The sequence below is a fragment of the Salmo salar genome, chromosome 22 (assembly GCF_965601325.2).
Source record: "Salmo salar chromosome 22, fSalSal1, whole genome shotgun sequence".
In the NCBI taxonomy this organism is placed as follows: Eukaryota; Metazoa; Chordata; class Actinopteri; order Salmoniformes; family Salmonidae; genus Salmo; species Salmo salar.
Genome location: NC_138312.1, coordinates 14107501 through 14124285, shown reverse-complemented (window position 1 = coordinate 14124285; position 16785 = coordinate 14107501). Strand labels below are relative to the sequence as shown.

General features: G+C 44.4%; 1 protein-coding gene across 3 annotated transcripts in view; it reads left to right on the top strand.

Annotated features, from left to right (window-relative positions):
• The first annotated feature begins 6504 nt into the window (after positions 1-6504).
• The window catches only part of LOC106582810 (kazrin), a 168342-nt gene continuing 158061 nt past the window's right edge, over positions 6505-16785 (top strand). For 2 of the 3 annotated variants that reach the window (XR_001323388.3, XM_014166262.3), the window contains exon 1: positions 6505-7190. Coding sequence is in view for 2 of the 3 variants with exons in the window: in XM_014166262.3 (XP_014021737.1) it covers positions 7115-7190 (76 nt within the window). In the remaining variant the exon portion in view is untranslated. The remainder of the gene's footprint in view (positions 7191-16785) is intronic. The other variant, XM_014166261.3, reaches the window with a different exon arrangement.

The window sequence follows — 16785 nt, the reverse complement described above, 5'->3', positions numbered from 1 at the left end:
ATCACTTATTCCAAAATGTATTAAATGTTTCTTTTTCTTATCAATCTACACACAATACCCCCATAATGACAAAGAAAAAACAGGTTTTTAGAAATGTTTGCTAATTTCCCCCCAAAATTCAAACTTTGTCATGTTTACATAAGTAGTCAGACCCGTTACTCAGTACTTTGTTGAAGCACCTTTGGCAGCGATTACAGCCTCGAGTGGTCTTGGGTATGACGCTACAACCTTGGCAGCGAATTATGTTTTTCATGGTTTGAGTGTCTTCAGGTGACTTTTGTCAAACTCCAAGCGGGCTGTCATGTGCCTTTTACTGAGGAGTGGCTTTCGTCTGGCCACTACCATGAAGGCCTGATTGGTGGAGTGCCGCAGAGATGGTTGTCATTCTGGAAGGTTCTCCCATCTCCACAGAGGAACTCTGGAGCTCTGTCAGAGTGACCATCGGGTTCTTGGTCACCTCCCTGACCAAGGCCCTTCTCCCCAGATTGCTCAGTTTGCCCGGGCGGCCAGCTCTAGGAAGAGTCTTGGTGGTTACAACCTTCTTCCATTTAAGACTGATGGAGACCACTGTGTTCTTGGGGACCTTCAATCCTGCAGACATTTTTTTGGTACTCTTCCCCAGATCTGTGCCTCGACACAATCCTGTCTCGGAGCTCTACGGACAATTCCATTCGACCTCATGGCTTGGTTTTTGCTCTGACTGTCAACTGTGGGACCTTTTACATAGACAGGTGTGTGCCTTTTCCAAATCATGTCCAATCAATTGAATTTACCACAGGTAGACTCCAATCAAGTTGTAGGAACATCTCAAGGATGATCAATGGAAACAAGATGCACCTGAGCTCAATTTTGAGTCTCATAGCAAAGGGTCTGAATACTTACGTAAATAAGGTATTTATTATTTTTAAAACATTTGCAAAAATGTCTAAAAAACAGTTTTTGCTTTATCATTATGGGGAATTAATGAGAAATGAATAATTTGTGAATAAGGCTGTAATGTAATAAAATGTGGAAAAAGTGAAGGGGTCTGAATACTTTCCAAATACTACTGTATTATAGAGTGCACTCGGAAAGTATTCAGACCCCTTGACTTATTCCACGTTTTGTTACGTTACAGCCTTATTCTAAAATTGATTCAATTGTTTCTTTTCCTCATCAATCAACACACAATACCCCATAATGACTAAGCAAGAACAAGTTTTTAGACATTTTTGTAAATTGATATTGACAATTACATAAGTATTCAGAGCCTTTACTCAGTACTTTGTTGAAGCATCTTTTGGCAGCGATTACATCCTCAAGTGTTCTTGGGTATGACCCTACAAGCTTGGCATACCTGTATTTGGAGTTTCTCCCATTCTCTGCAGATCCTCTCAAGCTCTGTCAGGTTGGATGGGGAGCGTCACTGCACAGCTATCTTCAGGTCTCTCCAAAGATGTTTGATCGGGTTCAAGTCCGGGCTCTGGCTGGGCCACTCAAGGACAATCAGAGACTTGTCCCAAAGCCACTCCTGCATCGTCTTGGCTGTGTGCTTAGGGTCGTTGTCCTGTTGGAAGGTGAACCTTTGCCCAGTCTGAGGTCCTGAGTGCTCTGGAGCAGGTTTTCATCAAGGATCTCGCTGTACTTTGCTCCGTTCATCTTTCCCTCGATCTTGATTAGTCTCCCAGACCCTGCTGCTGAAAAACACCACGACCGCATGATGCAGCCACCACCATGCTTCACTGTAGAGATGGTGCCAGGTTTTTTCCAGATGTGATGCTTGGCATTCAGGCCAAAGAGTTCAATCTTGGTTTCATCAGACCAAAGAACCTTGTTTTTCATGATCTGAGAGTCCTTTAGGTGACTTTTGTCAAACTCCAAGCAGGCTGTCATGTGCCTTTTACTGAGGAGTGGCATCAGTCTGGCCACTGGAGCTCTGTCAGAGTGACCATCTGGTTCTTTGTCACCTTTCTGACCAAGGCCCTTCTCCCCGGATTGCTCAGTTTGGATGGGCGGCAGCTCTAGGAAGAGTCTTGGTGGTTCCAAACTTCTTCCATTTAAGAACGATGGAGGCCACTGTGTTCTTGGGGACTTTCAATGCTGCAGAAATGTTTTGGTACCCTTCCCCAGATCTGTGCCTTGACACAATCCAGTCTTGGAGCTCTACAGCCAATTCCTTCGACCTCATGGCTTGGTTCTTGCTCTGACGTGCACTGTCAACTGTGGAACCTTATATTGAAGGGTACATTTTGTAGAAACCTGTTTTCGCATTGTCATTATGGTGTATTGTGTTTAGACTGAGGGACATTTTATTTTATTTTATTTTTTTACATTTAATCCACTTTAGAATAAGGCTGTAACGTAACAAAATGTGGAAAAAGGGAAGGGGTCTGAATACTTTCCGAATGCATTTGTGTCGAGGTAAGACTGCGGTATGACAAGTGGATTGATGACGCTACTTCAGTAAGATGGGAAAGCGGTCATCCCAAGGAGAATGTGTCATTAGAGCGTGACTGACTTTGCTCTTTCATCTGATCTAAATACATGACCTGCAATATGACAAGCAGGTGGGCCAATCCTTTATCCTGCGTTGTCTTCTCGACATGCCAAAGAATAGATATTAATTTCTTCATTAAAGAACAAAAGTTGTCTGAAGCGTGATTAGCCCCCTCTAGATGAACTATCTTGCTTTAATGCTAAAGCTGTAGTCTATCATTATTTGTTTGCTGTCGAGCCAGAATATGTCCTGAGGCATTGCTGCTGGAATCGACTTGTGGTCAGAATGCCAAATGCTCTGTTTATTTATTCTCTAGTCTACCTTTGACAGAGTACATCATGTAATATTCTGGGCGGCTGGTGAAGCTAGGTCTATCTTGGCATTGGCAAGTTGCGCCCAACTGGAATGCTCTCGTTTAAAAAGTTTAGATAGATACTGTAATCAAGGCATATCAAAAGTTGTAATACTTTTCCCTAAGTATATGTAGACTGTCAGAGGACCATGGCTGGCTTGCTAGCTCCTGTGATTTGAGTCTATTTTGAGTGTAGCACACTTGTCAGTAAATTTGACATGTGAGTCATCTCATGCCTACAGCACTCGCCTCGTTCCTCTGTGTGGGTGATACCTTGTGAAAGGCTTGTTCTGGGACAGGCAATGGAGCCTTTACACTTTTCAGTCAGCCTCATGAACAACAATGACCTGTGTGCAAATGAGTCCTGAGTCACTTATCAGTATGCAAACTGCTGAAGAGTCACTGTGAATTTTCTACTTGAAGGTTATGAGCACTGCATACAAATTGCATCCGATTTATTCTGACAGTGGAATCGCTATCTTTGTTCCAGTGCAGCTTGACCAGGAAATGACCTCATCAGAGTATCAGGGTGATGGCCAGGACACCGTGACCTTGAGACGTCTGAGACTGGTGCTAAAACAGCAACACAAGTTAGACATCAATATGAACAGAGGTCAGAGAGTTAATAATAGATTTGAGTACTAGATTAAAATCTTTAAAGTAACACATGTTTACCATCTGCCATTAAATTACACAATATTAACAACCTGTCCTCCAAATACCAATTGTACTTTGCTGTATGTATTTATCATGTTCCAAATGCTAATTGTGAGCTTTGTTTTCAGGTTTTTAAAGCATGCAGTCTAAACCTCAGAACAGTAATTTTATCAGTGATGGAGAGTGCATTCATCTGACATGAACCCTGAAGACATTTGTTTAGAGGTGTAAACTTTGGTGCTGATGTTGGACATGCGGGGGATTCTCTAGCCACTTCCTCAAGCCTACCTGTCTTCTTCATTATTGCTGCTGTCAGTCATCAGAAAGACGAAACTCGCTGTAGTCCACAGGGCTCATATATATTATGCCACTACTGAGTTTCTACTACACCCTCCCTCTGTTTGATTTAAATATTAAGAATAGCAATATTATTGCTACCATTATTGTTCTCAGAGAACATTCTAGTCAGTCTTTTCCTGTCTTTTCAGATCTGTATCATACCATGGACAAAGTAAGTGTCGTTCACAGTGAAATAAATCATCTGTCTTCTACTGGCAAATAAAGCAGGGTAGCTTACTGGATGGAATGCTGTGCATCTCCATCACATTGATGCTGCGTTGCCATGAATACGCTTAGAGTCAGGTTCTGGCCTGCGTGCATCTGTGCTGAAATTAGTTTTGTCCAAGCCCCATCCGTCACACTCTCTCACACGCGTTAATGGTCTTGGATTTTATTAGATTTTTGATTGATCAAGCCCACACACTAGACGAGCTGCAACGGCAGCATTAAACCGTACTAGTCGCGGGAGAATTGGAATGTCTTCAGGACTAGAACTTCTCTAATGAATTTGTTTCACTAGAAAGGTGTGTGGCGCTATACGGTTGATAGACGAATGACGAATTGAATGGCGCGTGTGAATTTGATTTGAGAGGGTCTTTATTCAGTGGGATGGTGCGACGTGTTTATCTTCCCCTGGTGCCATGGCGGTTTGGTTTATGGTTCCCTCGTGGGTCGGTGTTGTTGTTTATGGGTGCTCTGCAGCGCGCGTGTGTGGAGAGGAGCGCTGTGCCATGCCCCAGCTGTCAGAATGAAATATCATTGCACTCCTGATTGCTGTGTACAGGGCCTCAGCCGGATTCATAAAAATGCAATCCCATGCAGCTCTGTACCAGGCTGGCAGAGAGCACTAAATAAACTATGATACAGAGGAAAGCTGGCAGATTTAGAAAGTGCATGGACACACTGTACTAACGCTGCAGATATAAAGTACCACGCAAATTCAGCATAACCGTAACACGTACACAACTATAAGACCACACTATTTATCGTTTGTGAATTTAGACGGGAGCCTATCCTAGTCCTAAAGCGGTGCAGTTTCCGCAGCGCTGTAAGCCTCATTGCTCTGTAACCTCCGTCATTCCAAACACTCTGCTGCTCCTAAACCCTGAGGAATATAGTAGTCTGTCTTCTCTATAGAAAGTGTCAGCGAGCTCTGTGGGAGGGGCATGACTGCTGCAGCTCACACATCACAGCACACAGCCTTCTGTGTCCTAAAAAAAGCTTTCCCAGTCCTGACTTCCTGTTCAAAGAGAATGGCATTAAAGCCAACGAAGTTCGAGAGGGGATGAATAATGAATTCCAGCGGGCGTCACTCTGAGTTAGGCAGAGATTTCAGTGAGGAGCCATCTTCTCTGTGTCTGTTGTCATTGCTCATGTCACGCAACAGCTGAGCCTGTACCAGAGACTCAGTTCATATCTGGCTCTATAGGATATATTTTCCTCTGTCCATCTCCATGTGTGTTTGTGAGATAAGGGTACTTTTCAGTTACCTACACTATGAGGTGAACTGTTCACCTACTTGAACGTCTTAGATTGGCTGAATATTCACCTGAAGATGGTGAAGCATGTGCATGCCTATTGCTAATTATTCACTTGACAAGCTAACGTTGAAGGACAGATCTTTTTACCTGCAGGCCACCTGCTTTAGCTAGCCAACCGAGAGCTTATCTCCCACTGGAGTGTCCTGCTCTAACGTTTCCTTTTATTTATTTTGATTAAAAAAGGCGGATGTGAGTTCTATGGCCCGGTCCCCTCAGTGTACACTTTTAACAGCACAGCAGTGTGTGAGAGGGCTCAGTGACAATGGGCTTCCTAGGAAAGTTTTGCTAACAGGGAAATAGCCTGTCGGAGGAGTTGGCTGACATCCTGCAGAAGGTTCAGGACCTGAACAGAACAGAGAAAGAGAGGTGGACTCACTGAGAGGAATATGGGTTCGGTGCCATAATTGAATTATTGTATAGAAATAATAGTGTCATCATTTGTCTGAGGGTGGCGGTTTCCATGCCAACACCTACATAAATAATGAGCACTGTATGCTTCAAGGTGCCTCGGGATCTGAGGTAATATTCTCTCAATTAAATTGGATATTCCCTTAATTTCAACAGGTGAACATTTTATGTGTTTTCAGATGCGTATAAGCATTGGCGCTCATCTCATTAAGTGCAATTAGTCAAATACAACAGCAGAGCAGGTTCTGTACATACTATATGTAACATAGTATAATACATTAATAATGGTTTCAAGTAAGCTACTTGCTCGTTTTCAGTTCATATTCAGTGTTTTTTGGTTCTGTTTTTTGAAGGTGAAGCCTTAGGTGACAAATATAGAATTCATACTTGTATGCAACCTCTTTCTCCCTCATCCCGTTTTCCAGCACCAGGGAGACATGAAGAGCTGGGGTTGCAGAAATCCGTTTCCCAGCAGCAGCTCTGGCTCTAAGATGAATAGAGGGGGTTTGCATGGGAGGGAGGGAGGGAGGGAGAGATGTTATTACTGAAGCACAGCAAATGATGGCTATAGAGAGGGGAGGGTTGAGGAACGGAGGGAAGGCAAAGGGAGGGGAGAAAGGGGGCATGCTCAACAGATCAGAGAACAACAATCGTCTTTCCACCACCCATATACAAGGCTCCTGCCTACTGCCAACTTGCAGGGAAGAGGGAGAGGGAGGGAGGTGTGACTTTCACCTGCTGGAGAATCCAGCCTGTGTCTGCTCTGCTCTCTGCCTTCAGCTACAGAACCTGCTGTCAACCTTGCACAGACATAGAGCAAGATCACAGCACTACTGGAAGAGCTGCACTCAGGGCTCTCTCTGCTGCTTCCTCCAACACTCCGGCACTCTCTCACTCTTAACACACACACTCACAGGCACACACACACACACTCGGGCTCGTCCAGAACTCTACCACGCAAACGCTCACACACACACACACACACATACACTCACGCAGGCAGGCACACCCCCTCTCTATCTGTGCAGTGAGAAGCTCTGCCTGTGTCGGTGTGAGCGGTGGACTGTTTCTCTCTCTGGCGGCAGCAGTACTAGCAGCAGGACTGGTCCAGTGGAGGGCAGTCAACTCGCTTTCTCCAGACTCCAGGACAGCTCACGCTCTGGACTTTGGAAGCCCTCAACAAGCCTCTCTCTCTTTTTTTCTTTCTTTCTTTCGTTCTTTCTTTTTCTTTCTCTTTCTCTCCTCTTTTTCCTTCTCTTTCTCTCCCCTCTGCCTCGACGTGACGCAGTGTTTCTGACCTTCATCCCCCTCGTGTGCACAGCGTGGGCCAGTGGGACAGCCATGGAGGACACCCTCACCTGCAGCCCTGCCACCTTCTCCCAGGTGTTTGGACGCCAGGGACAGCTCATGCAGGCTAGTGAGTAACTAAACATACGCCCTTGTTAAACATGTCAGTGTTTTATCACCCATCGGCTGCCTGGAGATCACTCCCAGATCAGGTCGTTAACAAGCCTGCTCCGCTTGTCAATTTGAACGGATCTCCTGGCTTTCACTGCCATCTTAATTCTGGTGCTTGGAGAGACTGTTTCAGATAGAGGGAGGCTGAGACCTAATGGGATTACTGTTGCTCTAGTCTCTCTGGAGTAAATTGGTGTTTCTATGTACTGTAGGATGATATTAAGGGAAAATGCAGTGGTCTGCACACAGGGGCTTTAGGTTGCAGGATGTTTTGTTTTTGTGCCCATGAGGAACTGTGCAGTTTGTGTAGTAGTTGGGTACTCATGGTTAATACCTCTGTTGCTGTGTTGAGTTGAAACAATAGTACGGCTGATACATGTCAAGTGTTGGTACAGTATGTGGAGGAGAGGGTTCATTATGCTATAGCAGTCATCTCACAGCACTGTTGTCACCCAAGACACTCTTCAAAGTACGGACACACACCACTTTTTTATTTTCATGACCGTAAAAAAGAAATGTATATTGCTCCCTTGTTTGACAAGTTATAATTGGATCCCGACTGATATGGGATTTTTGGGTCCGATACCGATTTTAGGGAGGCGGAAGTCACCGATTACTGATGTATCTGCCGATATATCGTTTTTTTTTAGCGGAGGAATGAAAAACAGACCTTTTTTACACTAATTGTGCCCCAAAGGATTAACAGATACTCTAAATGATGATTTCATGAGCTGAAATAAAAGATCCCCGAAATGTTCTATACCCACAAAAGCTTATTTCTCTAAAATTTTGGGCACAAATTTGTTTACATCCCTGTTAGTGAGCATTTCACCTTTGCCAATATAATCAAATTGGCATGCTGACTGCAGGAATGTCAACCAGAGATGTTGCCAGGGAATTTAATGTTAATTTCTCTCCCATAAGCTGCCTTAACGTCGTTTTAGAGAATTCGGCAGTACGTCCAACCGGCTTCACAACCGCAGACGACGTGTAACCATGCCAGCCCAGGACCTCCACTTCTGGCTTCTTCACCTGCAGGATTGTCTGAGACCAGCCACCCGGACAGCTGATGAAACTGTGGGTTTGCACAACTGAAGAATTTCTGCACGAACTGTCAGAAACCGTCTCAGGGAAGCTCATCTGCGTGCCCCCATTTCGCAAGGATCGGTACACAATTCCTGGAAGCTGAAAATGTCCCAGTTCTTCCATGGCCTGCATACTTAGGAGACATGTCACCCATTGAGCATGCTTGGGATGCTCTGGATTGACGTGTATGACAGCGTGTTCCAGTTCCCGCCAATATCCAGCAACTTTGCACAGCCATTGAAGAGGAATAAGACAACATTCCACAGGCCACAATCAACAGCCTGATCAATTCTATGCGAAGGAGATGTGTCTCGCTGCATGAGGCAAATGGTGGTGTCACCAGATATTGACTGGTTTTCTGATCCACGCCCCTATTTTTTTTTTTAAGGTACAGTATCTGTGATCAACAAATGCATATCTGTATTCCCAGTCATGTGAAATCCAGAGATTAGGACATAATGAATTTATTTCAATTGACTGATTTCCTTATATGAACTAACTCAGTAAAATCTTTGAAATTGTTGCATGTTACGTTTTATATTCTTGTTCAGAATATTTACGGCAGTAAATACAACACTTTTTTAGTTTACCTTAGGTACAGTGGAGAAGAAGTACGCATTCGAAAGTATTCAGACCACTTCACTTTTTCAAAATTCTGTTATGTTACAGCCTTATTCTAAACTGGATTAAATAAAATTAAATCCTCATCAGTCTACACACAATACCCCATAATGACAAAGCGAAAACAGATTTTTCGAAGAAAAAAAACTTGCATAAGTTACATTAAGTATTTAGACCCTTTGCTGTGAGACTCAATTGAGCTCAGGTGCATCCTGTTTCCATTGATCATCCTTGAAATATTTCTACAACTTGATTGGAGTCCACCTGTGCTAAATTCAATTGATTGGACATGATTTGGAAAGACACACACCTGTCTATATAAGGTCCCACAGTTGACAGTGCTTGTCAGAGTAAAAACCAAGCCATGAGGTCAAAGGAATTGTCTGTAGAGCTCCGAGACATAATTGTGTCGAGGCACAGATCTGGGGAAGAGTACCAAAACATTTCTGTAGCATTGAAGGTCCCCAAGAACCCATTGGCCTCCATCATTCTTAAATGGAAGAAGTTTAGAACCGTCAAGACTGTTCCTAGAGCTGGCCGCCCGGCCAAACTGAGCAATCAGGGGAGAAGGGCCTTGGTCAGGGAGGTGACCAAAAACTCGATGGTCACTCTGACAGAGGTCCAGTGTTCCTCTGTGGAGATGGGAGAACATTCCAGAAGGACAACCATCTCTGCAGCACTCCACCAATCAGGCCTTATGTCAGAGTGGCCAGATGGAATCCACTTCCATCACAGCCTGCTTGGAGTTTGCCAAAAGGCACCTAAAGGACTCTCAGACCATGAGAAACAAGATTCTCTGGTCTGATGAAACCAAGATTGAACTCTTTGGCCTGAATGCCAGGCGTCATGTCTGAAGGAAACCAGGCACCGCTCATCACCTGGCCCTACGGTGAAGCATGGTGGTGGCAGGATGATGATGTGGCAATATTTTTTCAGCGGCAGGGACTAGGAGACTAGTCAGGATCGAGGGAAAGAGACATGGAGCAATGTATAAAGAGATCCTTAATAAAAACCTGCTCCAGAAGGCTCAGGACCTCAGACTGGGGCAAATGCTCACCTTCCAACAGGACAATGACCCTACACACACAGCCAAGACAATGCAGGAGTGGCTTAGGGACAAGTCTCTGAATGTCCTTGAGTGGCCCAGCCAGAGCCCGGACTTGAACTCGATCGAACATCTCTGGAGAGACCTGGAAATAGCTGTGCAGCGATGCTCCTCATCCAACCTGACAGAGCTTGAGAGGATCTGCAGAGAAAAATGGGAGAAACTCCCCAAATACAGGTGTGCCAAGCTTGTAGCATCATACCCAAGAAGATTCGATGCTGCAATCACTGCCAAAGGTGCTTCAACAAAGTACTGAGTAAAGGGTCTGAATACTAAATGTGATGTTTCATTTTATTTATTTTTTGCAAACATTTCTAAAAACCTGTTTTTTCTTTGCCATTATGGGGTATTGTGTGTAGATTGATGAGAAAAAAAATATATACTTTTTTGGGGGATAAGGCTGTAACGTAACAAAATGTGGAAAAAGTGAAGTGGTCTGAATAGTTTTCTAAGGCATTGTATGTTATTCAATACAAAATTCAGGCAAATGCTTGCACACTGGTTTTAGTCACACATTCTAATTTAGCTAGCTAGCTAACGTTAGCTACTTATCTCATCATGAATGCAAGCGCATGGCCTGAATGATAGATCTGCACCACCTGTCTTGCTTTTTGCAGATGGCATATTTTTGGTAAACTAACTGAATAAGCCCACTAGCTAACATAATATGCCCAGACAGTGACAGTGTAATTGTTGTATCAATGGCGAGCGTTCACTTTGGCACCAGTCTAGTGTTAGCACATAAGTAGTACAAATTGCCAAAAGTGTGTGGACACCTGCTCGTCAGATATCTCTTTCCAAAATCATGGGCATTAATATGAAGTTGGTCCCCCCATTGCTGCTATAACAGTCTCCACTCTTCTGGGAAGGCTTTCCACTAGATGTTGGAACATTGCTGCAGAGACTTGCTTCCATTCATCCACAAAAGCATTAGTGAGATCCGGCACTGATGTTGGGTGATTAGGCCTGGCTCGCAGTTGGCGTTCCAATTCATCTCGAAGGTGTTCGATGGGGTTGCGGTCAGGGCTCTGTGCAGGCCAGTCAAGTTCTTCCACACCGATCACGACAAACCATTTCTGTATGTACCTCGCTTTGTGCACGGGGGCATTGTCATGCTGAAACAGGAAAAGGCCTTCCCCAATCTGTTGCCACAAAGTTGGAAGCACAGAGTCATATAGAATGTTATTTTATGTTGTAGCGTTAAGATTTCCCTTCACTAGAACTAAGGGGCCTAGCTCGAACCATGAAAAACAACCCCAGACCATTATTCCTCCTCCACCACACTTTACAGTTGGCACTATGCATTGGGGCAGATAGCGTTTTTCTGGCATCCGCCAAACTCAGATTTGTCTGTTGGACTTCCAAATGGTGAAGTGTGATTCATCACTCCAGAGAACGTGTTTCTACTGCTCCAGAGTGCAATGGCTGCGAGCTTTACACTACTCCAGCTGATGCTTGGCATTGCGCATGGTGATCTTAGGCTTGTGTGCGGTGTTGCTTGGCCATCGAAGCCCATTTCATGAAGCTCCCGACGAACAGTTATTGTGCTGGCGTTGCTTCCAGAGGTAGTTTGGAACTCGGTAGTCAGTGTTGCAACCGAGGACAGATGATTTTTACGCGGTATGTGCTTCAGCACTCGGCGGTCCCATTCTGTGAGCTTGTGCGGACTTCCACTTCGCAGCTGAGCCGTTGTTGGTCCTAGACGTTTCCACTTCACAATAACAGCACTTACAGTTGACCGGGGCAGCTCTAGCAGGGCAGAAATTTGACAAACTGACTTGTTGGAAAGGTGGCATCCTATGACGGTATCACTTTGAAAGTCACTGAGCTCTTCAGTGAGGCTATTCTACTGCCAATGTTTGTCTATGGAGATTGCATGGCTCTGTGCTCGATTGTATACGACTGTCAGCAACGGGTGTGGCTGAAATAGTAAAATCCACTATTTTTGGCCATGTAGTGAACCTTGCTGGCTAGATAGCTAAGCTAACTGCCTTTCTGGCTAGCTAGCTAGCTAGCTAATGTTAACTAAGTGAGAATGTGATGAGGTCAGGGCTGCTTGCTTGATGAAGTGTGCTTCTGATTATTTACTTATTCAAATATGTTGGCTATGGCAAGCTACTTACATCAAAACCACAATGCCTACTCTCTCGCGTTGTGACCTAGGGCTGAATGATGTTCAATCAGCAGCTTGTAGAGCGCTCTCTTCAGGCAATCATTGAACATTTCAAAAATTACCTCAAATGAGCAGACGTATATATTTGTTCTATGTATATAATATCAGCGCTTTATCTGTGTAATATAGACCGATGCAAATATATCTGCAAAAAGCTAATATCTGCCGATTTAATATCTGTCAACCAATTTATCGGTCAGGCTCTAGTTAAAATATCAGTGGGAAATGGTGGTGGCATTAGAGTGAGGAGGCTGAAAAACTATTTAGGTCATTTACGTTGCCCAAACTGATGGCTGAATTATTTTGAGCTGAATCTATTACGTTTTCAGGTAAATTAACATATGCGTTGATCATCTCTATGTCAACCATGTTTGGCTGATGTCTTATTCAACAATGTTCTGGGCCAGCTAGCTCCTAAATACAGATGATTTCCCTTGACTTGCCTCCAGATTGAATATCTCTCTCTCTCTTTCTCTCGCTCTCTCTCTTTCTCTCTCTCCTGGGGTCTTGCAGACAGAACTTACTCACATCCTTTGATACCTCCCCTCTGCCATAAGTACAAACTGACATGCATGCATGTTGGGTAATGAGTACGGCCTTTGCCAGATGAAACACTGCCAGAGCAGTCCGAGAGAGAGAGACCTGAACAGTACTTTCTCATTGACGTTAGAGAAAGTTAACGTCATAGTTCAGAAGTATTATTTTTTTTGCACAACCGGAAGAGAGAGAGAAGGCCCCAGTCCTGATTCAGAAATGAGTTAATTCAACGGAGACGCGCAGTAAAAGCCATTTGATTGCGATTCACAGTATTAAAGCATAAGGGGCAGAAAGAGAGTTGTTTGTGATAATGAGAACATAATTCACTAACACATGTTCCTTGGCGGGGTGTAATGAGCTGTGGTGTGATAGAGTGTAGTTTATCTACTATCTGGGGATTTATTTAGCCAAATCTGCTCACTGCGGGCCGTGGAGTGATTTGATAAGATAAACGAGCTTATCCAGCCTGGTGGTGTATTGTTCGCTGTCGTTGACGAGAGTGTCTCTCTCTCTCTCTGTTCCTGTCCTCTCTTTGCATATAAATAATGCTCTTTGTTTGAATGTGTCTGTGGACTCATTAAGTGTGTTTGGTATTCAGTAGCGTATTACTGTCGGAGGGGTGACAGGGCCCTGATTAATATTCTGTCGCTGACTGGTGGATCGCAGGCGGCTCAAAGCCTCTTTACTAAATGTGTGCTGGGTTTTGAAGTACTGCTGATGACGAGACTCTTCTGTTTCTAGGAGAGCAGAGCTAGGCCTTATCCTATCTAAATAAAGTTATCTCTCACACACACACACACACACACAGAAATGTGCTTTTGCACTTATGTAAATGGAGGGTTGATTGAGTCACGCCGGCTGTACTGTAACTTGATTTGTACTATCAAGCCCACTCTGCCTAACCAAATCTATCTAGCTAATGCAATTATACAATCAGCTAATCTGTAATGATGCGGGTATTAATTCAATGTTTTCAACAGGTTCGAATTCTTAGATGACAGATCCAATGTTGTTGTTGTCACAGAAGACTAACCTGTAGGTTTTTGGCGGCGTGTTTATCATCGCTTGTCAACATTGAATGAATTTCATCAATTACAGGTTTATATTTCCATGCCGTTCTCCAGGTTTGTCTTTCAATGTGGTTCTCTGCTCCTCAACAACATTGTAAGGGTGGCTGTAACATTGATGTGTTATTGTGTTTACAAGGTAACGCAGAGCTCTAATTCTGACAGCGTTGTGTTATGTGGGACCAGAGGTGACCCAAAAATATTCTGTATACACATCTTATGTTTTGGGTAATGTTTAGTCCCACTTTGTGCTGGTTGGGCCATCACATTTCACAAGGGCCTATAAAGTTGGGAGATTGTCTTTAATGCGTTAAATGCGTGCCACTCAAATCAATCCCATATCTGGCTCTGCTCTGGCTAAAAGCTCCTTTACTCTACTGTAATGTCCTATGAAGGAGTTCCAGTCACCTTTCTGCTCCACTAGATTCCAGTGATGAGAGGACAGAGGGAGAACAAGGTTATCAGCAGATTAAAGTCTAAGGAGCCTATAACTCTTCATACTGTCTTCATCCCTTGTGTGTGTGTGTGTGTGTGTGTGTGTGTGTGTGGGAGAGGGAGAGGGAGGTAGGGTGCTGGCGCACGGCCAATGTTCCAACTCTCTTTCTGTGTGCCCAGATTGACTGCTAAAACATTAGTGTCGTCTAGAATCACGGCCAGACACATCTGATATTGTTGGCAGTGTCCTTAGTTCCCAATAAAAAGCCAGTCACACTTTTTTTATTAGGCTTATGATGAACGGCTCACCCGCAGTGGCTTTCATATCTGTATTTAGATTTAGAGGACCTTATTGACAGTGGTCGCTGGGTATTCCCAGTGGTTCTGCTAATCCCTCCATCAGAGTAAATACAGGCTTAATTTATACCTCTATCTCTGGTCTAATCCCCCGTATTGGATTTCAGCACTACATTAGTGCATCTGACTGCGGAGTTGGGCAGGCCTCATGTCTCAAATGGTCGCGGTTTAAGAACGGGGTCAGTGGGACTGTGTGTGTGTGTGTGTGTACTGTCTCAGGATAGTCGATACTGTGTATTTATGTATGTATGCATATGTGTGTCTGCGTAAGTAGTGACTACAGCAAAGTGTGTAGTAGCCCCAAAAGTGTCTAATTGCTATTCTGCAGACATATTGTGTGTCTGTGTAGTTGTGTTGTGGCTATTGTCCGCGCTGTAGTCTCCGTGCTAGGAGTGTACTGCTGAGTGAGGTCTCTTCATTAGTGCACCGTCCTCCTGCCTATCGAAGCTGCTTCAATAAAACATTAACTCTGGGTGAACCGCATGTCTCCCCTGGACAGGAAATCCACATGTTGGGCATGATTGGCGTGAGGCTCATCCCTAAGTGGGATCTGTGGGTCTGGAGACAGCATTTCTCTAACCCTTGGCCCTGACCAATCATGTCGTCGTTGAGAGGGAGTAGACCGACACCTGCTGATGTCAGTAGCCCTTTTGTGGAGCACCGAGCCAATGACAGAATCTGACTGTGATGTTCAAACCACGCTCCCCAGGCTTTTGATGTGTAGAAATGCCTGCGATGCTCATGTTTTCACGTGTTTTATTGCGGTATTGTTTCTCTCGTTCATATTGATTTACCTTTGGGCTGCTTTAGATCTCTCTCTCACACACACACACACTCACACTCACACTCCATTTCACACCTTAATGCATTTTTTGCAGATGGAAGCCGGTAATTTGCTTTTATTTTGTGATAAAATGTAATATGGTGTCTGTGTTATCGCAGAGCTTGTACTCAAGAAGAGTGGCTTGTTTAGAGACAGTTGCTTTCATGCTCCGGTGCTCAAGCTGTTTTAAGATCTGTTCAATTCTATACGGCATTAAAAAGCTCCTGACAGACACTTAGCTTCCCATTCTGTTGCAGAATTATTGTGGCAAGCAGCATACTGTAAGTGGTACACGCATGCTCTTAAACATGACCAATAGCTCACAATACACCCTGGTTGAGTCCACCTAATGATAAAGGCTGATGTTGTTTTGCTGAAAATAGAAACAGCTGGAGCCACTTTTTCATTATAACCCTGCTCACAGATTGATTCAGCGTTAATGAAAAACACCACTGAACCTTCATACAAGATAATGAAAAGTCGTGGTGCCGAGGTTTATTTTTTTTAAGAGTTAACCTTTAGAAAACACAGGGTTACAATAACTTTATTTCTTTTGTATTTTAGCTTTTTTTCTCTCCCCAATTTCGTGATATCCAATTACGGTCTAGTCTCATTGCTGCAACTCCCCAATGGGCTCGGGAGAGGCGAAGTTCGAGTCGTGCGTCCTCCGAAACCACGCTTCTTAACACCAGCCCGATTATCCCGGAAGCCAGCTGCACCAATGTGTCGGAGGAAACACTGTTCAAAGTCAGCCTGCAGGTGCCCGGGCCCGCCGCAAGGAGTCGCTAGACCGCGATGAGCCATGTAAAGCCCCCCCGGCCAAACCCTCTCCTAACCAGGACGACACTTGGCCAATTGTGCGCCGCCCTGTGAGACTCCCGGTCACAGCCGGTTGTGACACAGCCTGTGATCGAACCCGGGTCTGTAGTGACGCCTCAAGCACTGCGATGCCTTAGACCGCGATCCTATATGCATAGAGGCGGTCCAATTTCAACTATCGTTACCTTGTCTCATTGTTACAAACATGCACACTCTGCTCTGTGCACTCCCATCTGTGTGGAGCGTGCCCTGCCTGTTAAAGAGCTTGCCACTGGAGTGCTGTAAAGGCTATATATTTCACCACAACGTGAGCCCAGACTAACTACTGATGCACTAATTAATATGGATTAACAATGTCTTGGATGTTCTATGGGCTCTGCGCTATAGAATGATGATGATGTGCTATAGGTTCTGTGCTATGGACTGTGTAGGCTACTACATACAATGGGCCCTGTTTTCTATTACTGGATTTAAGAGCATGTACTTTGTGTTATGAGCTCTGCAAAATATTTACACCCCTGGACGTTTTCC